Source organism: Akebia trifoliata, chromosome 6, assembly GCF_017979445.1.
Source record: "Akebia trifoliata isolate Shusen 1 chromosome 6, ASM1797944v1, whole genome shotgun sequence".
NCBI classification, from domain to species: domain Eukaryota; kingdom Viridiplantae; phylum Streptophyta; class Magnoliopsida; order Ranunculales; family Lardizabalaceae; genus Akebia; species Akebia trifoliata.
The window spans coordinates 21,487,873-21,515,565 of record NC_141380.1 but is presented as its reverse complement, the minus strand read 5'-3'; the positions used below and the strand labels follow the sequence as shown (position 1 = coordinate 21,515,565).

The following is a 27,693-nucleotide window of genomic DNA, read 5'->3' as shown; positions in this document are numbered from 1 at the left end:
GCAGCGGATAAGGTTTTCCGCCACTAGAAACATTCTCGATTTTTCGATTAAACAATTTTAAAATTGAATAGAGCGGCGGATTATTTTATCCGCCACTATAAAAATCAAAATCTTTAAATAAAAACTTTTTAAATTCAACTATAGCAGCGGATAGTTTATCCGCCACTATAGACCTTTAATTTAAAAAAATTGAAAATTGAATTTAGTAGCGGATTACTGTATCCGCTAGTATAAAAAATCAAAATTTTTAAATAAAATTATAATATCGCAGCGGATTAATTTAACCGCCACTAGAAACATCCAATTTTTTCGAGAATATAGCAGCTGATGATTTTATCCGCCATTATAAAATCAAAAATTTTAAATAAAACTTATATTTAGTGGTGAATTTTGTTTATCATTTTTTTAAAATTAACATATAGCAGCGGATTAATTATTCCGCCACTATAAATATTCAAATTTTTTTAAATAAAAAATTCGATTTAAAATATACTATAGCAGCGGAAATTTGTATCCGCCACTATAAAGAAAAAATCGATTTTAAAAAATAAAAGCTTCGATTTCTTTGGTTGGTTCTTTTTTTCAAATTTTATTTTTTAAATTGTAATATAGCAGCGCATTGTGGGTTCCGCAGCTATAGAGAAAAAAACCCCACTAATCCCCAATCGATTGGCGCAAAATTTTCGTGGGAAGCTCAAAACTCGATCCGTCTGTCATTTTTCTTCTCTTCTTTTCTTCTTCTAATTCTCTCTCTCTTTGAAATTAGAAGCTCAAAAGTCCGTCACATTCTCTATCATTTTTTCTTCTCTTCTTCTCATTCTCTCTCTCTTTGAAATCCCTAAAACTTGGTGTTTCAACGATTTTTTCTTCATCGGTTTAAGTTCCAATTGGAGTTTCAGCTGACCCTTCAGTTTAGAAGCTTGGTTCGACCCCTGATTTCCAATCTATTGTTTAGCACCTGCTTTGTGGTCGCTGTGGTGAGTTGACGCGGGGGATTCCTATCTCGCCTGTACTGCTAGGAGTGGAAGGAGGGATTTGAACCCTCAACCTCAGCTGGTGAGTATCTCTCTCTTTGTTAAAGATTACCTCTCTATATATCCTCATGTGTGGCCGAGTCACCACATCCTCTCCTCATTAATGGCGAATTTGGTGAGAAATGAGAGTTGAAGTGTTTGGTTTTGCTTTTTATGTATAAATTTTTTTGGGATTTTAGATGATTTTGTTTAGATTACAAGTTTGTAATGGTAGATATTCTTACAAGTTTAAAAAATTGGTTTGTTTAGGATTTGGATTTGAAGTTAAAATCCCTTTTTTCTTATATTTTTATTGGCTATTATCATCTATTAGATTTGATTTTGTGAATTTGTACTTCAGATTTTTTCTTTTAATAAATTCCATTAGATGAATGATACTCTTCTGAATTAATTTCAAGGAACATAGCCTAATTTTAGAAAACATTGACAAGTTATGAAGAATTGGAGAATTAAAACTTTCTGAAGTTGGGTGTTTAAAGATATAATGCTAAACAAATTTAGCCTAAAACAAGTTTATTTTGAACCTTTTATTGAAGGAATTCATAATTACTTGATGTGGGTTGGAATTAGTGTGATATAAATGTGGACCATCTACTCATCTTTACTTATGTATGGAGCTTTAAGTATGATTATTTCTCCTAGACTGTTACTATTATATGTCAGAATGTATAACTTGTGACTTTCCAAGTTTTTTTTACTAGATGAATGTGCTTTCTAGTTTCTTTGCTATTATGATACAAGTCCAGTCCAATCCTCTTTATCATTTTGAATAGATAATAGGGATGACAAGATTGGGTCACATATTATGAATTTTCCATTATATAACCCTAGTTAGTTTTGATTTTGGATTGCTTTATATGAATGCAAGCATAAGCAAAATGTTAAAAAATCACAATGAAAAGAGGAAGAATGAAGAAATATTATTCTGTAAACGCTAGTATCTTTCTGCATACATTAACATGAAAACCTACTAACAGGGTGCAGACATGTCTATCACAGACTTATCAAGGAGATTTGAATATTTTTAGCATTTTGAAAAATATTATATCATCTTTGTTTTGGGATGAAATACATCTTACTCTTGTATCAGCCAACATAAATGTTGGAACTTGAACCTAATTGTACGGTATTTTAGCCTTTTTCATTTAGATATTATTGGAAGTCTTGTAGAATTTATTAGAAGAACTAGTGCGTAGTAGTTACATGAAAAATATGTAAGATGTTAGTATATCTTGAGTTCTTTGATTGAAAGTCAAATTCCTGTGGTTTCTAGATGTTTGGTCAATGTTTTGATCAATTTGAGTGTATAACATTGTCTGTAATTGGCTTATTGAAGGATCAATTTTATGGTATTATTGTATGTTGGCTCATCAAGGGATCAGTGTTTTTCGATGAAAAGGAAAGTTGGGATAAACCTACAGTATTTTAGTTGATAGAAATTATGAAAATTTTATTTTATAATCTTCCTTGATCTTCAATAAAATACTGTGATAGTTGTCAAAGGACTATATAAAATACTGTGATTGAAGAAGGTATGCTGGTGTGCTAGATGATTTGATCATCATCACTCTCTACGTATTACTTCAAATATTGGGCTAGGAAATCTATCTAGACCTATATCTCCTTTAAGACATGTCATTAGTTCTTTTCTTTTTTAATCTCATCCACATCACTTTCAACATTCTTTTTGTCATTTTAGACCCTTTAACTTGTATTGATGCACCAAAAAGTACATTTGGAGAAATAATATTGTCTATTTTATAGCATTCCCCTTTCGTCTTAAGGTCCATTCATATGGTTTTGATTTTTTTTTCCTTCATAAATAGGTTCATTGCAAAAAATATCAAAAAATCCTTATTTTTGAGGTGGAAATGGGGTTTTTCAAATATCCATTTTTTTTCTTTTTAATTTCTTTTACAAATAGTTTCATTTGAAGTAGAATAGATGAAGGAGTTTTTGTTGTCTCTTTTGAATCCTAGGAGCTATGTTGAGTTGAGGAGATTCATCTAAAGCAAGGATTTTGAACACTCAGAGAAAGAACGGGAGTTGCAGTAAGGAAAGGGTTGGAAATCATTAAAAAATAGGAAAATTTTTTAGAGAAGGGGTTGGAGTGCAGTGGCATTCCATTCAAGATCGATTCACCGCAAACTAGGTATGACATTCGCTTATTATTTTTGTTTCCTTCCTCATAACTTTGTTCTCAATGGGACCAAATTTGCCTTGGATTTGGTTTGAAGGATAATTAACCTTATATGGTTGTTTAGAAAATAAATTTGAAAATTATTTTCCTTACCCCTTATAATATTTGGATCAGTGACTCCACTCCAGTACCCTTAGGGAAGGGTGCTACCCACTTCACCCCCTCCTGTTGCTCGGTCAATGGGTATCCCAAAGCTCTGCATATTGCAATAATGACATATGTATATCTTAAAATAAAAAAAGATTGAATTGCGTCAAATATATACATTTTGTGATTATTATGGGTTATTACTTAGGTTTCTATGGTACATCCCTTGGGTTAGCGAAACAAAATTAACCATGAAAAGATTTATGGATTGGATAGGTTATGCTATCAAAATTAACCCAATGGCCTGTTAGATGCCCTACCTAATGGGCTGTCGGAAGACTTGTCCAATGGCTTGTTGGATGGCTTGCCCAATGGCTTGTTAGATGATGGCCTGCCCAATGTCTATTCGGATGGCCTGTCCAATGTCTTGTCGCATGACCTGTCTAATGGCCTGTTGGATGGCCTGTCTAATGGCCTGTTGGATGGCCTATCCAATGGCCTGTCGGATGTTTGTTTACTTGGGGTGTAAGTAGTAATAGCTGGCTTGCCAATATTACATATTTTTGGAAATTTTGAAAATAATGAGGATAAACTTGGAATGTAAAATCTCATGCTCTTATATTCCCTCCTCGTATCTCCATTTTTGGAGATAATCAAATGTGACATTTTTTACTTTCTCTTCCCTCCACTTTTCTTCTCTTCTCTCCCCACTTAACAATCCAAATAGGAGAAAGGAAAAGAAAATTGCATATTTTCTCTTCTCTCAATCCAAATAGACTGTAAAGAAAACCTCACATTTGTTACAGTCTTTATAGTAATTTTTTTTTTACATTAATTTTTGAATTTAGGTATTGAAGGAAGTTATGGATAAGAGTTGGATGAAAAAGTCGAGGTAAATTCAACTACTTATGATCCATTGTCAATGTTTACAACTCAATGGGATTTATTTTTTAAAGTTCCCTTACATTATTTTCTAATGTAGGGTTAGTAGCGAATATATAAACGGTGTTGATAAATTCCTCGACTTCGCATTTACCAATACATCAACCGACCTCATCCCATGTGCATGTAGGAAATGTGTCAACTTTAAGCTCTTGAAACGGGATGTTGTCCAAGAGCATCTCATCGTTTATGGAATTATGGAACATTACACACTATGAAAATATCACGGGGAAACTTCTTCCACATCCACACCTACAATTCCATGTGATGATGATCCAGCTGGTATTGATATAAATGGAATGTTGCACGATGCTTTTGGTATGTCGGGTGTAGATAATGATGTACCTGATGGAGCAAGTAACTCTACACAAGGGTGCAATGCCGAAGCAGAAAACTTCTTCAGGTTGCTTCAAGATGCAGATAGAGAGTTATATCATGGATGTACCAAGTTCACAAAACTCTCTTTCATTGTTCGACTATATCACATAAAGTGTTTGTCTGGATGGAGTAACAAGTCCTTCGACATGTTGCTTACACTTTTGAAGGAGGCATTACCCGAGGGAGAGTTGTTGCCAAAGTCTTTTTATGATGCGAAGAAGATCATTAGGGACTTGGGACTTAATAACAATAAAATTGATGTATGCCCCAATGACTGTATGTTATATTGAAAGGACACAGCCAATGACCAATTATGCAAGGTGTGCGGTACTTCGAGATGGCAGCAAGTTGAACATAAAGAGAATTATGAGAACATTTATCCAAAGACAAAAGAAAGAAAGATTCCTGCTAAAATATTACGTTATTTTTCATTGGTTCCAAGGCTTCAAAGGTTATTCATGTCATCGAAGACTGCATCATTCATGCGATGGCATGACGAGAGTCGGACCAAAGATGGGTCTTTGAGGCATCCAGCTGACTCTCTTTCTTGGAAAGATTTTGACATTAAACATCGATCATTCTCATTTGACAATCGCAATGTTAGACTTGGGTTAGTAACCGATGGCTTTAATCCATTTAGGACGATGAGTATTTCTCATAGTACATGGCCTGTCATTTTAACAGTATACAACTTGCCACCATGGATGTGCATGAAACAGCCTTATCTCATGTTATCATTATTGATTCCAGGTCCTTATGGACCCGGCAATGATATCGATGTGTATTTGCAATCATTGATAGATGATTTGAGACAATTGTGGGAGTTTGGTGTGGAAACATATGATGCACATAGCAATCAAACCTTTCAAATGAAAGCTGTACTATTATGGACGATTAGCGACTTTCCGGGATACGCTATGTTGTCTGGGTAGAGCACTAAAGGGCGTCTTGCTTGTCCTTATTGCAATAAGGACACTTGCTCTCTACATTTGAAGCATGGTAGAAAATTTTGTTACCTAGGTCATCGTCGATTTCTGCCGATTGACCATAGGTTTAGATTTGACAAGAGATGTTTCGATGGAGAACAAGAATATCGAATTATGCCAATCCCGCCATCTGGTTATGAGGTTTTGGAACAAGTAGAGGGCATAAACATCACGTTCGGGAAGATTTCTAAGGTTGCAAAAGGTCACAAGAGAAAACGAGAAGATGATACAAGAGATTTTTACAATTGGAAGAAGAAAAGTATTTTCTTTGACTTACCTTATTGGAAACACAACCTGTTGCGGCATAGTTTAGATGTCATGCACATTGAAAAAAATGTGTGTGATAATGTCATTGGGACTTTGTTAAACATCGAAGGAAAGATAAAGGATAATTTGAAGGCTCGTTTAGATTTGCAAGAAATGAAAATACGAAATAAACTTCATCCAATTAGTATGGGAAATAAGACATATTATCCTCCCGCGTGTTTTACAATGAGCAATATTGAAAAAGGGAAATTTTGTAATGTGTTGAAGAATGTTAAGGTTCCAGATGGTTATGCAGCGAATATTTCGCGATGTGTACACCCCAAAAAACGTAAGATTTCAGGACTCAAGAGTCATGATTGTCATGTGTTGATGCAACAACTACTCCCGATAACCTTGCGAGGTACATTGGTTAAGCATGTGAGCGCAAATCTAATTGAGTTGTGCACATTCTTTAGGGAGTTGTGTTCTAAAGTTGCAATGGTAGATGACTTTGAAAGGTTACAGTCTCAGATTGTACTAACATTATGCCACTTAGAGAGGATTTTTCCCCCAGCGTTCTTTGATGTTATGGTGCATTTACCTGTTCATTTGGCTACCGAGGCACGAATCGCTGGACCAGTACATTATCGATGGATGTACCCTATCGAAAGGTATGCATTAATTTTTATATTCTTTTTATTTTAATTTCATATGCACCACACAATTCAATCTCATAGTCAAATTATCTCAATGCATGGTCATAGGTACCTTCTCACACTTAAATCGTATGTGCGTAATCGAAGTCGACCAGAAGGTTCCATCGCAGAAGGGTACCTCGCAGAAGAATGTTTAACATTTTGCTCGAGGTACTTTGATAGTGTGGAAACAAGGTTTAATCGACCAATAAGAAATGATGACTTTGGTAACACTATCTCAGGTCGACCGTTGGGGAAAGAACAAGTGTTTACTCTAGATGAAATATCATGGAGACAAGCAAATCGATACATGCTCTTCAACTCTGAGACACTTGTCCCATACTTTGAGTAAGAATGCATATTTATTTTAAGTTTTACCATGCATGTTGAATGTAATATATCCATAGTTAATCATCTCTCTTGAACTCAAACATATACAGAAAACACAAGAATGAACTTAAGCAGAAGCATCGTCGGGTTAGTCGTTTTGAAATTGATAGGCTTCATGCCAAAGAATTTGATGATTGGCTTTTTAACAAGTCTTCCCATTCAGAGAATTTTGCACTTTCAGATGAAGTTAGAAAATTAGCAAAGGGTCCTGATCGTGTTGCAAAAAGATTCAATACGTACATCATTAATGGGTTCAGATTTCGCACGAAAGATAGTGAAAGTAAGAGAAAAACTCAAAACAGCGGAGTTATCATAGTTGCTAATACATCAAGTTTCGCAAGTGTTAGTGATAGAAGCCCAATTCAAGAAGACATTACCTATTATGGTGTATTGACCGATATCATAGAGCTCAATTATTATGGATGGAAGCGTGTTGTATTGTTTAAGTGTGAGTGGGTTGATGTTAGAAGAGGAATAAAAAAAGATGACTTGGGGTTTACGCTCGTGAATTTCACATACTTATCAAATACTGGAGCAAATGTTTACGATGAACCATTTGTACTAGCATCTCAAGCCACACAAGTATTTTACGTTAATGATTCTATGGATTCAAATTGGTATACTGCTATACAATCAAAACCAAGAGACTTGTTTGAAATGGGAGGAAATGTTACAGTAAAGGATATCGATGATTACTTGCAAAGCTTGCCTTGCAATGATCAAAATATGATGGATACTTTGATCGCCTCTGATGATAACGTAACATGGGATAGGTCAGATATGCCAGGAATAACGATCAATGCACCTCTAATTATTACAACACCTTTAACTGCCACAGATGAAATTAGGGAGGATGACATTGATGAGTCAGATTTTAATAGTATTGATGGGGATGAGTTGGAGTCCAGTGATGCTGTTTGAAATTATTCATGTACAATGATGCAATTCCAAGTTCAATATATCATTTGACATAGATAGTTCAAAAAACTCATTGGTAAATTTTTGAATTAACCATTATCATTAACTTAATAGCATTTCTTATAAGTTTTTAAAATAACTAATCATTTTCTTGATCTTTATTATAGGATGCATCGTCATGATTCACAACCTCCCCAACATGGGGATGAGACGGTAAATTTGGGGCCCACACAGATCGACATGACTATCCCTTCTGATCAGGCATCTGATTCAACATCTAGTAAGATGGAGTAATTATTTTTAAGATTTGGCATTCATGTATGTATATATAAGTTAATTGAATGATAATCAATTTTTTTTACATGATTTTTTACAGGGTCTACTAAGACGCATAAAAAACGTGTGCGGGGCAATACACGTCTTGAATCACTCTAGAACATTGGCCCACAAGATTTAAAAACACGTGTTCAGAAAAACAACTACAAACAGCCTATTGGCAATGGGGCCAAGTTACTTGGGCAGTTCTTAGGTACCGCGGTACGGAAGCCACGGTTCATATCTTTCATGTATTCAGATTGGAGGCGAGTGCCAATTGAAGCTAAAGAGAACATTTGGCAAACTGTTCAGGTAATTTGAAAAATAAATCAATTAACTACATCGATTGTTTATATTTATCCATAAACTTTACTCCTATGCTTTTTTAAATGTGATGTAGGGGGTTTTTGATATCGATGCTGACTTGAAGAGTTGGGTTCTTGAGTCCTTCAATAAAAAATGGAAAGACCGCAAATCCCTCTTGAAAACAAAATACTATTTAGACTTTGTGGGTACTCCAGATGAGGCAAAAAAGAACCTCCCACCTTTTATAGATCAAGTAGAGTGGGATTGGCTTGTTCAATTTTGGGAAAGCGAAGTTGGTAAGGTATGAGTAACAACCATAGTTACATATAAATTTATTTAATTAAATATTGGTAAGGTTTGAATATTATCTAATTTTTTATGGTTTATTTTGTAGATGCGTGAAAGGAAAAACAAAGCCAATCGTAAGAACCAAAAAATGCACCACACATTTGGCACAAAGAGCTTCGCAAGAAAATTCGATGAGGAGGTAAAATAAAATAATCATTGAGCCTATTTAGTACAAGATTGCAATAATATTTATTAACTTATTATACTTTACTTGTTAATAGACAGAAAAGAATAATGGGGTAGAGCCATCCCGGATGCAAATGTTCATAGTAACCCACACAAGAAAGGACCAGACCTTTATAGATGCAGAGACAACGAAAGTTATTGTAAGTATATATTTCCAACCTATTCTATTAAGAAAAAATTATGTATCAAAATTATCTATCTTATAAAAATGTTTTTAAGTTACAATAATTTTTTTTTTTCTTTTTTTTTCTAAATGATGTACGTATTGATTGTATTTAATTTATTTTAGGATGAGATGAGACAAAAAGAAAATGAGTCCCAATTGTCAGATAGTTCCCAAAGCAACACAGGTAGGAACAACATCTTCTCTCAAGTCATGGGAGAAGATGGTCATGGTCGTGTCAGGCAGATGGGGTTGGGAGTGAGACCCTCAGCTTTTTTCGGACCTCAACCGACCCGTCAAGAGTGTATCTCACAGGCCGTTGAGGCAAATCGTCGTGTTGATGAGGCATGCCGAGAAGCCACTGCAATACGTCGAGAGATGAATGAATTTCAGACAAACATGTTGATGCAATTTGAAACACTGATGTCATTTATGAGTCAGCAACTTGACCGTACTGTAAATATGGCTGAAGTACTTCAGGGTACACAGGTAATAATTTGTTATTCCGCTTTTTTAAACAAAAAAGTTTTAATTGTATTTTCTTTTACTAATAGTTAAAATAATATTGTTTGTAGGCTTCCAATGGCAACGATCCACAAACTTCTGTTGAGCAGTAATAGTTTGATCTGCAAGTTTTTTTGACAATGATCGGTGATCAGTTTTTTGTTTTGCTAGTTTCATTACTAGCAACAACTTGAGAAACAACCTTTTGTTAAATAGATATCAATGATCCATTTTTTGTTTCCAAGTTTTGTTAATAGTAATAGTTGAAGATGTTACAATTGTTCAATTCCATGTAAAGATAAAAATGAGACAAAAACTTGATCTTAAATGTGTGTATCGTTTCTTATATATATGGATTGATATCTAACACTTATTTAGTCAAACTTTTTTAACTCTTTGTATGTATTAGGTAAAACCTTTTTAACTCCGCTAATGTAAAATTAACGTTTTACATTGCCGGTCCCAAGCCCGGATAAAGGAGGAGGGAGAAGGTATGCCATTGATTCACTACTATGAATTTATTTGCACATGCTATATTAACTTTTCTATCTTTCCTTTTATTTTTATAATTTTGTGGTAATGTGTGTTCTCTTTAGGTTGATGCATTTGATAAACTTCAAATTGACTTCTCTCTGTATGTGGGGTATTGTTGGATTTGGTATTGGTCTTGTGGCAATGGTGTGTTTGTGCATGTTGCTTATATGTTATATTAGATTTTTCTATAAAACTTTCATCCTACATTTTTATTTATTTCTTGTATTGGTTTTAAGTTTTGAGTTTTATTTAACATGACTGGGAAATTGAGCTATTGCTGAAATTCAGTTTGCAGATTATATTTTTCAGGCTTTTGATCAGGCATGCTCTCTGAAATTGAATTCTCTCATGCCCACACATTTTTGCATCTTGTTGATATAATTTCTACTTTGTAGATTGTCAATAAAAGTGATGTTTTATTAACTTCTAAGCACATATCTATATGCCATCCAGATTAATAGGAATCTGGTTAGATCCTTACTGAACAAACATTTGTTGTAAGACTTTGATGATGATGGTGGTGATGGTTAGGAGGTCCTTAACTCTCTTTAACTGCCTTCACATTCTTACTTTGCAAAGAAACATGATATGTATGCTCAGAGATACTATGCACAAATGTGTGCCAAACACATGCACATACAAACACACACAATTACGAAATGGGCAAAGGGTGGATTAATTAGGAAATCAACTCAACTTCGGGCAGCCAAACAAAATTTTAAAGACCTTATACCAGGTTAGATCATATAATCTAGAGACCCAATTCTGCACCTAATACTCAACTATTGAGATATCTACCTTCCTAGAGAAGGGCTAATAAGGTCTATAAGATTTGAAGGGGATGGGACTGATATGGGTTGGGTTCATGAGAGAGCGAGTTTTTGTTAATATGGAAGACAGGCGGGATGGATGCTTGAGGATACCAAACCTTAAGGAAAGTGGAGTAGATGATTATTTGTAAAGTGGAGGGTGGCACATGGCAGATCATCTACTCACTCTTGCTCTATGTTGAGATGGTAGGGGTTAGATGGGATGCCTGTGAGAGAAATGTATTTCACTTTGAAGCAGTCATGCAATTCTTTAGAAGTAACAAGATCTGTTGGCATTATTTACGCATACAACATTGTGTCACCTGACATATATCAGTACTACCACTTGCCAATACTGTGAGTGGTACTGATACTTGAATCCTGGATCAAACTCAGCCAATTGGAACTCCTAACCTCTAGTCTTTTGACCCTTAGACACTTCTACTGAAAATTATTTTACAAATGAAGTCCTAAAAGACAACACCCTATTTACTGTTTTTTACTTAAACTTGTTCTTTCTCCTTCTTTGCAAGATGTAGTTATGTATACAAGGATGTGCAGTTACCTTGGACACTGCTGCCTATGCAGCTAGACCAAGTGCAGTAACAGGCAATCCTTCAATATCCTTCTTATTAATGTGTTCAACCTGATCAGCATGCATTTTCCTCACAAATGACTTATAGGTAAGTAGTTTATATTGGAAAGACAGACTCATAGGATTACTTCAGTCACCATAGTTAACGAACTGATAGTTAACAATGAGGTGGCCCCGGGCATTGCCTTGTCCATTGGTGTCAAGTTGCTGAAATTCAGTCCTTCGTTGCTGCATTGATCCACTATCCTTACCGTTGTTTGAGCACCAGTCCTAGTGTTTGTCACCTACATGTCATAGAGAAATCTGGGTCAGTTTTTCTGTAACAAATACATGACACTTATATGATTTTGGCTGTGCCAGACATCTATCGACACATTCGCTACGAGACACACGTGTATATAGTGAGTGATAGACATCTATTAAGGAATAATATCTGTTTAAAGCCAACTTAGCTTACCCATCCAAATCCAAAAAATAAAAATATCATTTTAAAAGGAGTGGTGCTCATTATGTCTCAAAGCCATACCAGCAAATCAAACCTTACACGACTTTAAGCACAAAAATTTGTCGAGTTTTGAGTTGACTCTACCCATGGTTTAACTAAAGCACAAAAGTTCATGCACTATTGTGATGTAAAAAAATGCGAGGAATTTCTACGTGAAAAGAATTACTACACGGCATTGTTAGAACTCTTCAAGTGCAATGGGATGCACCGTGAAGCTCTCAAACTTCTAAACCAACTTGTAGATGAGTCGAAATCAGACCAACCGCAATCTGGGCTCACCCAAAAGTTCAGACCAGACATGATTATCGAGTATCTCAGGGTAAATTTGCATTCTTTATGTAAATTGTAATTCTTCAAACTAATTAGGATTTAAAAAAAATTAGCCATATGGAGACATAAGATATCGTCCAAAATTATCCGGTGCTTGACAATAGTGCATGAACTTGTATGCATTTTGGGATTCTCAAAGATGGGTGTAAGACACCTTGTCTCTGGACTTGACAGTGATACACTTTTATTTGATAAATGTAAAATTTTATAAATTAAGAAAGAAAAGGAGGCTGAGATAGTCCACCATACAGGCAAAGAACAATGATACACTTATTTGTGTAATTGTTACATACCTTCATTCTTTGACTTACCATGTTACAAATTCATTATTTGAAAGTACCCTCATCTTTACTTTACTAAAATCTGCAGTTTGCAATGTCCATTTTTCAAAACTTCATCTGTAAAGAAATTAACTAATTTATGATCTAGGTTTTGGAGCCAATGTTTCTTGGACTTTTTAGAATAATTTTTGGGGCTTTTCTTATGCAGCCCCTCTGCAGTACTGATCCTATGCTCGTTCTGGAGTACTCGATGCTTGTTCTTGAAAGCTGCACAACTCAAACTATTGAGCTCTTTTTGTCTGGAAATGTTCCTGCTGACTTGGTCAACTCCTACTTAAAGCAGCATGCCCCAAACCTGCAGACGACATACTTAGAACTTATGCTTGCAATGATTGAAAATGGGATCTCTGGAAATCTGCAGAATGAAATGGTGAAAGAATTTTTTTTCTGTTAACTGTTCCTGCTTACAATCATCATCATATCATCACTATTTTTTGTTTGTTATCAATGAAATCTGACTTTATTTATTGTGTCCTGATGTTTGGTAGGTGCAAATCTATCTCTCTGAAGTACTTGATTTGTATGAAGATCTGAAGACTCAGAAAAAGTGGGATGAGAAAGTTCATTCCCCAACCCGGAAGAAGTTATTATCTGCTTTAGAGAATATATCAGAATATAACTCGGAGGGTTTGTTAAAGTGTCTCCCAGTAGATGCTTTATATGAGGAGCGAGCGATTTTGTTGGGCAAATTGAACCAACACCAGCTTGCCTTATCTCTATATCGCTAGGTGCCCTGATCCAGACTATGCTGAGAAAATGATTGCTGCCATTGATGATGTCCGAGTGAAAGGGGACTCTATCGGTGGAGGTGTGACATGTATTGTGAGGAATGTCCACTGTGTAAGTATAAATTTGATTGCATTTTCTTCTACATGCACATATATGAGATTCATGAAGATGACACCAAATTAGACACATTAAGATGACACATGCTTATGAGATATACATAGAGACCTTTCAATGGCTGATTTTAGATTTTGCATTTCCTTGAGTTGTTTCTTTTGATTTTAGATTTCCTATATTTGATAATAAGTGACTATTGATCACTGGAACTTCAAAAGGGGATTTGTTATATTTAATGGGATCAAGTTTGGGCTGTAACTGAGTTACCATTCAATCCTTCACTACGTCATATCGCGTTTTTGGCGACACTACCATTGCGCTAAAAATGACTGAATCATGATTTATTTACTAAGGTTCAAACAAATTTGTATGCCTCTGCAGCAATGCTTTCTAGAAGAGCTAGAGAGGACAGTAGATACAAAGTGTTATAATTCGTTTTTATCATTTTCAAGAGTGCTAAAGATTTTCAGTTCATGAAACTTTTTAGTGCTTCACTTACTCTGTGGAATGGTGTCTTTAGATTGACATGGTAAGGGGAGGACCAAGAAGCAATAGATTGAGGATTAACCAATCTAAGATCGAAGCAAAAATACATACTTTGCGGGGTGGTGGTCTTCTAATGCAAGTAAGCATTTGTTTTCTCCTATTCTCTCATGTAAAAATACCACTACAATTTTTAGGATATTTGCCGATACGATAATAATGGAAGTTGTTATAAATGTGACTGCTTTATAAATGTAACTACTTGTGGGCCTCACCAAATAATTACGGATCCAAAATATTGTAACTATGCCCAGCATCAAGGGGAGAATCTGTAATGAAGTTATCAACTTCAGTGGAGAAACAAATATACATACTTGGTACATATATCATCATAACAAAAGTCTTATTCGTACATTTCACAACTTCACATTATCTTTCAAATGTCCAAAAGAATGCAGAGGACTAAATGGATTATGTAGTTAACAATCCACACAATGATTTTTGATCTTAGAAATCTCCATGGTGTGAATCCTTCACTTCCACCGGGGAGTTCTGTCCCTTTGGCAAGTGATTCTAGGTAGTCGTCTGATCTTACAATACTTAAAACACACTCAAAATTACTTAAAACTTGTAACTAATAGGTTCGATGCAACTAAATAACAGAACAGCTACTAATAACAGGTATCATGTGTTCTTCGGCCTTGAGAAATGAACGATTGCTGGATTGGGTACTATTAACAAAACCAAGTATCTTTATGGCCTTCTTTCCACACTCCCCACTTCCATCTAACCCTAGAACAATCATGCATAAAGTGGGGACTACTTTATAACTGTAGCCTTTCTTGGGTTATTGGAGTGGTCATGTGGGACTGCTTTATAAATGTGACTACTTGTGGGCCTCTTCATTATAAATAATACATAACATAACCCCCCACTCTCACTGCATCCAATCTTTTATTTAAGATATTATTTGAAGGTAGGGCATCACCATCAAAATGGTGCCTTTGTTGCAACTAAGAATAACAACATAATGTAGCTAAAGCTAATTGTGTGTGCTGGTATAGGTTCTTAATCAGAATGAAACACCTTTACTGTACAGCAAAAAATTGTTGAATGGCCCAGAATTATCCAACCTGACCGACCCGAATCAAGTAATTTGGTAGGGTTAGATCCGGATCTATGACGTTTCTTCTTTTTCTCTTGCAGGTTGGTCTACTTAGTGCGTATATTATTAAAAAGTTGTACTTCGGCAGGTTGGTTAATGAAATCACTCTTACACTTTCATAATGTTTATTGTTGTGTAAATTTTTCTGAATTTGGAAACTTTTTCTAATTACGAACTCAACTACTGCTCTCTGTCCATCTAGTCTCATAACAGTAAAATGAAAGTTGGTTGGTTTCTCCACACCCCTTTTCCTTCTTCCCAAATACATAGGACACTTCCATCTCGATCAGATTTATTGAGATCTGTACTTGCATCTGATTTAGTTGGGTAAGACATGATTCCTCACACAATACAATTTTTGAATCATACATGCATTAATTCACATTGATTGACATGGCCAAAACCACTAGAATGGTACACTTTGATTTTGAAGGGACTGAATGTGTCGACAATGGGCTTAGTCTGTACCCCATGGCCCTCCCTTCCCTTTCCCACGTATGGTCTCTAGTGTAAAATGTCATAGCAATCCTAGCCCTTAACCAGAAACTTGACACATTGCCTTCCATACTCAAATTAAAAGAAAAATAAGTTCTAAATATAGGTTGATCACTAGAATAACGACGAATGGTTAGCAATCACCTAGGTGGGATATGTTTTTACACTAAACTGATGTTGTAAATATTTTTGGGCCTATGGATTGGTTGAGTTTTGTTTATTTCCATTCTTCGAGGTTATAATGCACCATTTGAGCTTACATGGTGTGCTTATATTATTTTTCATGTTAATCTTTGCAAGGGGGGAATATCTAATTGGGAAGTCATAAACATGAGAATAACTTTCAAGCCAACATTTACAATTGGAGTAAGTTTGGTCACAACTCATGACTATCTGACCTTTATACCTTTATTGTGCATCTTTTGCCACAGTCCAACTTGAAACTGAGGTCAACGCTTGGTACAACACTTTTTTCAACCTTGTCAAATTTCAACGTCATTAAGTAGGGGTGCACAACAGGTGGGTCTAACTCTCTAATTACCTTGTGGTTGACCAACTACAAATTTCCTGACAAGGTATTTGTTAAATAAGTCTAGGGTTATTTTAGTCTTTTCCTTTTCTTAATTTCTCTTATGTAACTTTTATATAGCCTAATTAGGGCTAATTAATTAAGCTTGAATCTTCTCTTTATTTCGAACTTGGTATCAGAGCAAGTTCGACCTCCAACTCCTTCTTCTTCTTTGGTGACAAACTCAATCGATCTATCCTTCGTTAAAACAACACCCTACACTTCTCTTCTTCAACTCGTATCACCCCTACGGGGGTTCTCCGTCACACAAACCCTAATCGCAGCATGCGATAGGAAATATATAATTATACAGAGCCTGCGATCAGGCTGTAGTTACAGCAGTGATGCTGTTTGCGACCAACGACATCAAAAATGGCTCTGTCTGAGGCTTACGACACCCACAGTGTTTGTGTTTGAGTATTACGACTCCCAACGTAGGCTGTTTCAACCCCTACGATCACAGTAACTGACATTTTTTGAGCCGGCGACGCCAGTAGTGGCTGTTTTACCTCGTACGACTCAAGTAGGTAGGTGTTTGAACCTGTACGACACTTGTGAGTGGCTATTTGAGTCTGAATGATCACAGCAGATGATGTTCTGCTCTATACGACACTAGTGGGAGTTTCTTTCTTCCTCTGTTTTTCGATTTTTTTATCACAACAAGTGATTGGTTTCAGTAGGCAACACAGCAGGGTGCTGTTATAAGTCGTGAGATCATAGATTGTGGCTATTTGGTGCTATTTGGGGTTGTTCTAAGTCGTGAGATCATAGATTGTGGCCATTTGGTGCTGTTTGGGGCTGTTCTACCGACAGTGTTATTCCTTGAGTCTTTACGCTTGCGAAAATGATTATTGGGTCTCCCACAACAGTGTTTAATCAACCTTTATAGCTCTTTCGATCATGTATTGTCACCTTTAGGGTGCTGCGATCACTTTATTTTAGAGAATCGTGCCCACATCTTTGTGAACTCTCTTCAAACCAAAGTACTCGGATTATTTGATGGCTTCTGAGTCATCCTCTTCCTCAATCACTGGTATTAGTAATGGATCGAGTGGTCTTCCTTCTCATTCAACTGACTTTTCAGGCATTCAAATTACTACTATGAAATTAGATGGTCCTAACTATCTCCTTTGGGCACGATCGGTTGAAATGTTCATTGGTGGAAAAGGGAAAATCGGTTACCTCACAGGGGCTGACAAACAACCTGTACAGATCGACAGTTCTTACTCACATTGGTTTGCTAATGATTCTATGGTCCGTTCCTGGTTGGTTACATCCATGCAATCACACATTGCAGCTGGTTTTATGTTCTCCTCGACAGCAAAACAGATATGGGATTCTGCAAAGAGCATTTACTCGCAACGTCAAAACAATGTCAGAATTTTTAACCTAGAACGTGAGATTTCTAGACTCTCGCAGGGTGACTCTTCTATTACTACCTATATATCACAACTACGTGCTCGGTGGGAAGAATTGACATTTTATTCTTCGTACTACTCCTGGAAAGACCCTCTTGATGAGACATTATATGCGTCAATTCTGGATAAGAATCGAGTTTTTCAGTTTCTGGCTGGTCTTCGGGATGAGTTTGAATATGCAAGGGTTCATTTATTAGGAATGGATCCTTTTCCTTCCCTACAGACTGCGTATTCCTATGTCTTGGCTGATGAGAGTCGTCGCGCAGCTGTCATACCATTTTCTTCAGGAGATCATTCCGCTATGCTTGCTCGTCTGCCTTCTTCACAGTCCCCCAGTGGGCCTCTGCCTACCCGTCAGCGACATAAGTGTGATCATTGTGGAAAGTTGGGTCATGTGAAAGCTCGCTGTTATGCACTTCATGGTCGTCCTAACCAGCATTGTCAACAGTCTCAACGGTCTTCAGCTCATGTAGCTTCTCAGCAAATGAATGATTTAGCAACTCCTTCAGCTACTACCTCCTCATCAGATTCGGTATCTCTGTCCCAAGCCGAGCTTGACAAGTTCAGAAAATTCTTCAATCAGATAGAGACCTCATCTCAACCAGTTTCTACCTTCGCTCACTCAGGTACCTTAGCATCTGCACACAGTGTTTCTACCACTTCCTCACCATGGATCATTGATTCTAGTGCTTCAGATAACATGACCGGTACGTCTTCCCTGTTTAAATCCTATAGTGTTTGTTCTGGTCATCGCAAGGTCCGACTGGCTGATGGTTCTTTGTCTTCCATAGCTGGTCAAGGTCATTTACCCGTTACATCTTCTTTATCCTTAACTAACACACTTCATGTTCCTCAACTTACTACTAACCTTGTATCTGTTAGTAGTCTTACAAAAAATTTGAACTGCAATGTAACATTTTATCCCTCTCATTGTATCTTTTAGGATTTGGAGTTGAAGAGGACGATTGGCACTGGACATGAAGTAAATGGATTGTATCTCTTGGACGTTCCCGGTTCACCTATTACTCATTCTGCTCTTTAGCTTAATAGTAGTCGTAGTCAGTCTAATAAGGCTCTTGTAATGCATTGGCATTTATGTTTAGGCCATATTTCCTTTGGATATTTGAAACACATGTTCCCTACTTTATTTCATAATAACAATTTGTTTGATTTATCTTGTGAAACTTGTCAATTAGCTAAACATGTGCGTTCTTCTTATCCTATTAGTATGAATACTACTATACCTGCTATGTTTAACTTAATTCATTTTGATGTGTGGGGTCCTTCCCCTGTCACATCCACTCTTGGTTTTCGCTATTTTGTTTTGTTCATCGATGACCACAGTCATACCACTTGGGTTTATCTTATGAAACACAAGAGTGAGGTTTATGGGATCTTCAAGCAATTTCTTGTTATGGTTCATACCCAATTTGGTTGTACCATCAAGACCTTCCGTACTGATCATGGTACTGAGTACACCTATAGTGAGGTCTTGAAACTTTGTTTAGAGTCTGGCATTGAGCATCAAATGTCCAATGTTAAGACCCCTCAGCAGAATGGTCGCTCAGAACGAAAAAATTGCCATATTCTAGAGTTAGCTTGTGCCATTTCTATTGGCATGAATGTGCCTCAATCCTATTGGGCCGATGCAGTTCTTACTGCTGTTTACCTTATTAATCGGACCCCCTCTAGTGTTCTTCAGTTTGCGACACCCCTTTCTACGCTCTCTCCAGATCGTCCTGTGTTTCCACTTCCTCCGCGCGTGTTTGGGTGTGTCTGCTTTGTTCAAATTCTTGCCCAAACTCGTACTAAACTTGACCCTAAGGCCGTAAAATGTATCTTTCTAGGTTATTCCTCTACCCAGAAAGGATATCGTTGTTACCATCCTCCTTCTCGACGACGTTTCATTTCTCGAGATGTTTCTTTTTTTGAGCATACTCCTTACTATAGTGGGTCCGTTGGTATTCAATCTGAGTGGTTTCCTCTAGATTCACCTGATGATTCTTTTCCTTCTTTATTTCCCCTTCCCATGCATGTTTCTCCCTCTCCAACCCCGTCAGTTTGTCCTCTCCTCCATTGCAGGTTTACTCTCGACGTCCCCGTGATACTACCATCACTTCTATGTCCGACCAGCTCACCTCCTCGCCTCCAGCTCCACCTCCTTCTGTTCCCTGTGATGATCGTCCAATTGCCACTCATAAGGGTAAGCGCACTTGTACTTATCCCATTTCAAATTATATATATCTGATTCTGCACTATCACCCTTCTATCGGAGTTTTCTTGCTTCTGTTTCCGTTGTTTCTCTTCCTACTACTGTTGCAGATGCTATTGCTCATCCTGAGTGGCGCGCAGCTATGATTGATAAGTTGACTGCTCTTGAAAAGACTCAAACTTGGGAAATTATTCCTCTTCTGCCTGGAAGGAAAGCTGTGGGTTGTCGCTGGGTTTTCACGCTTAAGCATAATCCGGACGGTTCCATTGCTCGTTATAAGGCCCGTCTGGTGGCCAAGGGTTATGCTCAGACTTATGGGATTGATTATCAAGAAACTTTTGCTCCGGTTGCCAAGATGACCACCATTCGTGTTCTCCTTTCTGTTGCTGTTATCCGAGGATGGCCTCTCTTTCAATTAGATGTCAAGAATGCTTTTCTCAATGGTGATCTTCAGGAAGAAGTCTATATGGTCCAACCTCTTGGGTTTCTTCCTTCTACTTCTCCTGCACATGTTTGTCGCCTTCGCCGATCCTTTTATGGTTTGAAGCAGTCTCCTTGTGCTTGGTCTGAGCACTTCACTAGGGCCATGCATCAGTTTGGTTTCCATCAGAGTTCTGCTGATCATACCTTGTTCTTGCGTCACTCCCAAGGCAAAATTGTTGCTCTAATTGTGTATGTGGATGATATTGTTCTTACTGGAGATGATGCCGATGGCCTTACCGAGGTCAAAACTTATTTAGGACGTCAATTTGAGATTAAGGACCTTGGCCATCTTCGCTATTTTCTGGGTATTGAGGTTGCCCGATCCCAGTCTGGTATATTTATTTCTCAGCGTAAGTATGTTCTTGATTTACTCAGTGCCTTTGGTCAGCTTGGATCTCGTCCAGCTGATACTCCTATTGAGCAGAATCACAGGTTGGCTAATTCTGAGGGGGAGTGTGTATCAGATATTGGCCAATATCAGCGTCTTGTGGGAAAGTTGATTTACTTGTCTATGACTCGCCCTGACATTGCCTATGTTGTTAGTGTTGTAAGTCAGTTTATGCACTCGCCTCGAACATCTCATCTTGCTGCTGTTTATCGTATTCTTAGATACCTTAAGGGATGTCCTGGTTGAGGTATTTTATTCAACAATCATGGTCATCTTCGCATTGAGGCATGGACAGATGCAGATTATGCTGGTTCAGTGACTGATAGAAGGTCTACTTCTGGGTATTGTACTAAAGTTGGTGGTAACTTGGTAACTTGGCGTAGTAAGAAGCAGGATGTGGTTTCTCGGTCGAGTGCTGAGTTAGAATACAGAGCTATGGCACTTGGAGTATGCGAATTGTTGTGGCTCAAAATCTTACTAGCTGATTTATGTCTTCCTGTGCCGGTCCCCTTCTTACTATATTGCGATAATAAATCAGCTATTAACATACCTGCAAATCCGGTTCAGCATGACAGAACGAAACACATAGAAGTTGATCGTCATTTCATTAGAGAAAAGATACTTTCTAGATAGATTTGTACTCCCTTTGTTCCTACCTCTCAACAACTTGCTGATGTTCTTACTAAAGGAGTTAGTAAAACTTCCTTTGAAGATGTCTTGTCCAAGTTGGGCATAGTTGATATCCACGCACCAACTTGAGGGGGAGTGTTAAATAAGTCTAGGGTTATTTTAGTCTTTTCCTTTTCTTAATTTCTCTTATGTAACTTTTATATAGCCTAATTAGGGCTAATTAATTAAGCTTGAATCTTCTCTTTATTTCGAACTGTATTCATTTGGTGTCCAAACCCACTATGAAGAGTGATAGCTCGCACAAGAGAAGTTTCCTGACAAGGTATTCATTGACACAAATTTCTGATCTCTTTCCTACCACATCAACTTATTAGTTATTTCTAGTACTGCTCAATCTTTTTCAATTGTTTATATTAAGGCTTTTTGTATTGAAAATAAACCTACTAAAGATGTTGGACATGCCCTGCAATTCTTGGAATTCTGCAATGCTTTTGGACAAGTAAATTCAATTTTGGTTTTGTTAATTACATTTAGACCACTGGTGGTATTAGAGACCAATGATATATCACTGCATTGAAGTTTAGAAATCATGTCCTCAAACTAGGTGAACATTTGTTAGTGGTTATTCTTTAACCAACAACAATGAGGAGAAAATAAATAATTCATGCTCAGTGACACTAAAAAGATCACACTAGGTAACAATCCAGAAATCTTGGGCAGGTGGGAACAGGTTTGTAAAATTAATTTTGAATAGATTTGGGTGGTCTGTTTTCTTTTCTTCTTGTCTTTATGCTGGTCATCTCGACCAACTACTCTTATTCTTGTATATGTAGCTTATATCTATAATAGGTAACCGATGTACTCGATTTTTGGAAATATGGTCAGACTAGGGAGTCTTTTTTGGTATATTGGTACAGGGTTCTTCAAAGCAAAACATTTTGCTTTAACTCTTGGTAGTTTCTTGCACGTACATGGTAGTTACCTGATGTGGTTCTATAGGTGTAATTGATAGGTGTGATTTGTTTAGACCACATGTATTTTGTTAAAAATATTAATGTAGGTTATATTGTTGGAGAAGTTCTTGGTATTCTTCATGCAGTTATTCTTTAGTTAGATTTTGAATAGAATCCTTATGACAACAATTGGATCCCAATCTCCACTAATGCTTGCTTAGTCATAAAGGATAAACGTAAATGGACATGTCACTTAGTTATAGAATATGGTATCTGAAGCGCAATGCACTCGCACTTGAATTAACAAAAATACATGGTTTTAGACAGAATTGAAAGAAACTTTGATGATAATGACGATCATACAAGACATTAGCCCCCCTTATGTATAACAACATGCTCTAAATATTCTATGCTCGTACTTCATTTCTTACATTGGCAATTGTATGCCACTTGGGTTGTTATGGTTAGATTATGTTGCTTGGAAGATCAAATATTATCCATAACCATTCTTCCCCTTGCTATTATAGTGAGATTTCTTAAACTTTGCACCTCATGAATTATCGCTGTAGGAAGGTTTCATTGAATAAAAATTGGAGAAAAGGCTGCCAATATTTCCCTTGACGATCTAAGTAAGCTCATGTCCTCTGTTTTTATTATATTTATAATGTTTTATTTATTCTTTACTTGTTTGATAGTCTTAATGCACTCATCTGTTACTAGCAGAGGATGGATTATTCTAATCACAGAAAGCATTAGCACATTGTGATTATTCTAATCATAGAGTATTACCCCATGTTAGAACCACCATAATGGATAAAAATAGTTTAGATAGTTTAATGGTAGTGGCACCAAGATCATAAAAAAGTTGAACGTGTCTCATAAATCTCGGTCAAAAAATGACTTTGTGAGTTGGTCTCGTTCAGCTTTGATACCGAGTTAACTTGGACGATACGTCTCGGTCTCGGAAAAGTTTAAAAACCATACCTATTAGATGGTCTAACATTTCTTACCATCTACATAAGGTCAAGCTACCATTCCTTCCATTCTTGTAGGTGCTCTTACCTGAAGTATATATCTTTTGCATGTTTGCACGAGCAATCATGAGTTTTTCTCAACCTCTTAGGCCTCACATATGAAGTTTATACCATTCCTTCCATATGGGTGTACTTTTTTTTTTGTCTCCATTTTTTCTCTATTTATTTATGAGAGTTACTATTGACACACCAACTTTTACTAACAGATGAGACTTATTACAAGGTTTCTTCTTGGATTTATGGATGGTCTAGTTGGTACAATAAAGGTATGTGTACGTGCATGCGTGAGACTATATATTGTTGAGTATATATTTTCTACCCCTCTTCGACAGATTGGTCTTTTGGAATGGTTGGTTGGTTTTAATCTTTGGCCAAGTGAGAACTGTAACAACTCTTCTCAACTTTCTAATTACATTTTGTGTTGTATTTCTGTGTCATTGCACTTTTGATGTGCCATCTGATGATTTGTTCCTAATTTCTCCTTTGTGTCTAATTTGAAGATTATGCAATTTCATCTCTTGATCTAGAGTTTATCATTATTTGATAATTGTCCTGTCCTGCAAATGGAATTTATGTTATATGGATCTTCTCGATCTTGAACACCAATTGTGGATTTGTGATGGATATGGTATTGGTGACGATTCGAGATTTTGAGTCTAACCCTGATACCTATCATAGAGTGTTCCTAATTTAGTAACTTATGACATTATGCAATGGCAATGATTAGAGTGATTGTGCAGGACACTGCGTTCGACACTGAATTGACGTCGTGGTTTGCACAGAACCCATAGATGCTTTCACTCATATCTCGAAAATGAGCATGGTTCTGAAACCTTATATGTATCCAAACTTTTTTTTGTAAATTTCACTTAATTACACTTACTTTTGGCTTCTTCATTACTTGGTTGATCACATTTACTTCAATCTCTGTTCAACTTTAACATCAACTATTGTTTTTCCCTTCACACCGCTTGAAATGGATAGACATTGTATGTTCAATTATAATATAACATCTGCATAGTGTGAATTCCCACTCTAATCTTAGTCGGGACGATCTTCGACGACATCATCTAAGAAGATGACCCATCATTCTTTATTCAGTACAAACATTGGGTTTAGCATAAATAGACCATTTCATGCTTACCTTAGTAACAAAGATCCGAACAGCAATCTGACTGATACTGCTAGACTGCATCAAAATTCACAGAAATCATAAATGATGTCTATTATATGCATAGAGGAACTACATGAAGAGTACTTCTCGTAACTGAATTCTTAATGTAGTTTTGAATTTTGATTAGTAGAAGTTCTCATACGTTGATGCCCTCAAGAAAATCCAAATGAAGTCACATTAGCCAACAGTTATTTTCGATGCAGTTGAATATATCACTGTTTGAGTACTTCTGAGCTTAGATAATCCAACTACATACAGTATGTAACCTGACCATCTTTGTCAAAAATAATTTCTTTGCTGCAGTTAATTTCTGCAAAGTTCCATCTGGTCTTCATTTGAAGTAAATGTGGATGTATGCTTCTCAGTTCTTACTCATTTGGTTGTTTAATCAACATTGAGATGGCTTATTTAGAGACTAAAGTAGTTTTCGACTTTCTTTTTCTGTACTTTTTTCTCATGAAGTTTTTCCTGTTTTATTTGAATAACCAGAGTTAGCGGAAATCATGGACCACAAGTGATGGCTTTGGAGGAAAAAATCTTCAGAGAAGACAATTGCCGTAAGTGATAAAGTCAACCTCTCAGTAATTGGCAACGGTGAAGAGGTAACTGAAGCTCCTCGTACAATTATTCACACAATTTATATAAGAAAAATATGACAATTTTATTAATTATTCAATTCCATAACAATACATTGTAATTTCACTAAGAATGGTCAAATATATGTAGGTGATTGTTAAATGGTGTGATCATAAAGAATTGATTGTTTCAGACAATGCTCTTTGATAAGGCACAAAATGTTCTTAAATGGGCATTCTACACCTGGTTCTAAACTTCCTGCTATGCAGAAGTAGATGTGAGCTTTTTGTAATTCAATCTAGCATAGGCATCTGTTAGCTAATCACCCATGGTGGACTTTCACAAATGAAAGATGTTATAAGACCTATGGCTGGATATTGGCATAAATTCTTGAATCTTGAATTTTTTCCATTTCTCTATGGTTGGTTTCTACCTACTTTACGTACCCTCTGTCGAAGAGGGGTAAGACCAAAAGAATGTTGATTGAAGTAGAAAGAGCTAATGAACACACTTGAATTAACAGAAGACATAGTCTTAGATAAAATTGAATGGAGGAACATAATTCATTCAACTGACCCCAAATTGTTGGGATATGGTTTTAATGACGATGGTTAGTTATTAGTTGTTTATAACTCCAAGCTTTGTCCTTATGAATGGTGCCGATTATTTTCTATTGTGAAATCTTCTAATCCTATAATCAGTTACATGTAATATGCACTTGTTTTATGTTTAGTGTTGCTCTTTTGTGCTATTGTAAGTAGCTTAGTAATGGCCGGCTGATGGGTTTGGCTGGCTCAATACTTAATGTTTTGATTTTCTTCCTATAGGTGTACAGTGACCCGTCTGTTGACCATTTCAAGACGTTCCTCTTGAATGTCCCAGCTGCTGTCATTGCACTGATACTGTGAGTAACATTATTATTAAATAGTTGTAGACATTAGAACCTTTATAACCATTTAAATAATGGAAATTTGAAACCCAATATTATTGTTATTATCATTTCATATTTATGTTTGTACATAAAATTGAAGAATCTGCTACTATTTGGTTCCTTGGCTTAATATATGAAATTCACCCATTATTTTGTGGCATATTCTATTGACATTTAGTGTGGCAATATCATCTCTTTTATTATTTATTTGTTTTCAATGTATGCAGGTTGGAGGACATAGGTTATGTATATATATATATATAGGGTCAGGTTCAAGGGCCATGTGAGAAAACATGTAAGAAAACTTTCGGCGGTAAATAAAATTTTAAAATATGGGTTAGAAATTTTAGATTGAGCTGATTTTTTGTGAGGATGATCTCTATGATGGGAAGATCATCCAAAATAAAAATCAGCCCAATCTGAAACTTCTAACCCCATTAAAAGTGATTTAGAATGTGGACCGTCGATTTTTTTCAATTTTTATCACTAATTTGTAAATCACTTTTGATGGATTTAGAGGTTTCTGATTGAGCTGATTTTTTGTGAGGATGATCTTTTCATCATAGTGACCATCCTTGCAAAAAATCAGCTCAATCCAAAACCTCTAACCCTTATTTTGAAAAACGAAAGTTTTCTTACATGTTTTCTCACATGGCCCTTGAACCTGACCCATATATATATATATATATATATATATATATATATATATATATATGAAAAAGAAACTTACAGCAGCGGATATTAAGTTTCGCCACTATATAGCATATCTTTTGAATTTTAACAATTATTCTATTGCAACGGATACCATAATCCGCCTCTATATATTCTATATTTAATTAATTGAAATTTGACATATTGCAGCGGATTTGAGGCTCCGCCTCTATTATATTTTGATTAAAACTATCCTATAGCAGCAGATAATAATATCCGCCGCTATATGTTATATTTTTTTTAGTAATTATTTTTTCCTATTGCAGCGGATGGTCATTACCGCCGCTATAAGTTGTATATAATGTTAATTAAAATTTGGCCTATGGCAGCGGATATGAGGAGCCGCCGCTAATGGTATTACCCTTCTACAGCGGAAAATATTATCCGCCGCTGAATTTAGCGACGGAGGAAGCACCGCCGAATCTTGCTTCCGCTGCTCACTGCCGCAAAAATCTTTTACAGGCAGATAAATAACCATATAACGGCGAAAATTTCCGTCGCTGTAGACTAAAAATGTTGTAGTGGAAGCTAGAATCCATTAAAACTAAAATAGAAAAACTAGAATTAAAAAAAAAATCTATAATAATTACAGAATTTGCAGAATTTGGAGGTAAAAAACTAAAGTACCCTTCACAATTCAGAAACAAAAGAGACTAAAATCAAAAGAAAAAAAATGAAACATATGAAGAAGAGATAAGATTGAATACCTTTTCAAGTTGTAATCTTTGGGTTGCCATCTCTTTCTCCAAAAAAATCCCAGCTTTCTATCTCCACTCGCCTTATCATTGAATCCCAACCACAGAAACCTCTGAGTCTA

At 36.3% G+C, this 27,693-nt stretch overlaps 1 protein-coding gene and 1 pseudogene across 5 annotated transcripts; both read left to right on the top strand.

Annotated features, from left to right (window-relative positions):
- The first annotated feature begins 751 nt into the window (after positions 1-751).
- Positions 752-10,055, top strand: LOC147400397 (uncharacterized). Of its 4 annotated transcripts, XM_086446078.1 has the most exons (8): positions 752-1,056; positions 3,014-3,186; positions 8,044-8,156; positions 8,253-8,503; positions 8,592-8,798; positions 8,892-8,984; positions 9,067-9,171; positions 9,321-10,055. In XM_086446078.1, the coding sequence occupies exons 4-8, from the start codon at positions 8,441-8,443 to the stop codon at positions 9,750-9,752; spliced, it is 900 nt and encodes a 299-aa protein (XP_086302204.1). In that variant the 5' UTR covers positions 752-1,056; positions 3,014-3,186; positions 8,044-8,156; positions 8,253-8,440; the 3' UTR covers positions 9,753-10,055. The 4 variants fall into 4 exon arrangements, with proteins under 4 accessions (XP_086302204.1, XP_086302206.1, XP_086302203.1 ...); XM_086446080.1 differs by lacking the exon at positions 3,014-3,186; XM_086446077.1 differs by lacking the exons at positions 8,044-8,156; positions 8,253-8,503; positions 8,592-8,798; ... (1 more) ...; positions 9,067-9,171; positions 9,321-10,055 and adding exons at positions 4,170-4,213; positions 4,304-6,544; positions 6,638-6,739; positions 6,811-7,750.
- A 2,198-nt stretch (positions 10,056-12,253) lies between these two features.
- LOC147400396 (vacuolar sorting protein 39 pseudogene) lies at positions 12,254-13,635 on the top strand (annotated as a pseudogene). Its single transcript, XR_015179022.1, has 3 exons — positions 12,254-12,460; positions 12,961-13,182; positions 13,301-13,635. The product of XR_015179022.1 is annotated as a vacuolar sorting protein 39 pseudogene (transcript).
- Positions 13,636-27,693: the final 14,058 nt, after the last annotated feature.

Excerpts from the sequence above, each read along its gene's own strand:
- LOC147400397 (XM_086446076.1), top strand. The coding sequence starts at position 5,742 with ATGCCAATCCCGCCATCTGGTTATGAGGTTTTGGAACAAGTAGAGGGC. Across the intron at positions 6,545-6,637 it reads TGGATGTACCCTATCGAAAG|GTACCTTCTCACACTTAAAT; the intron begins GTATGCATTAAT and ends GCATGGTCATAG.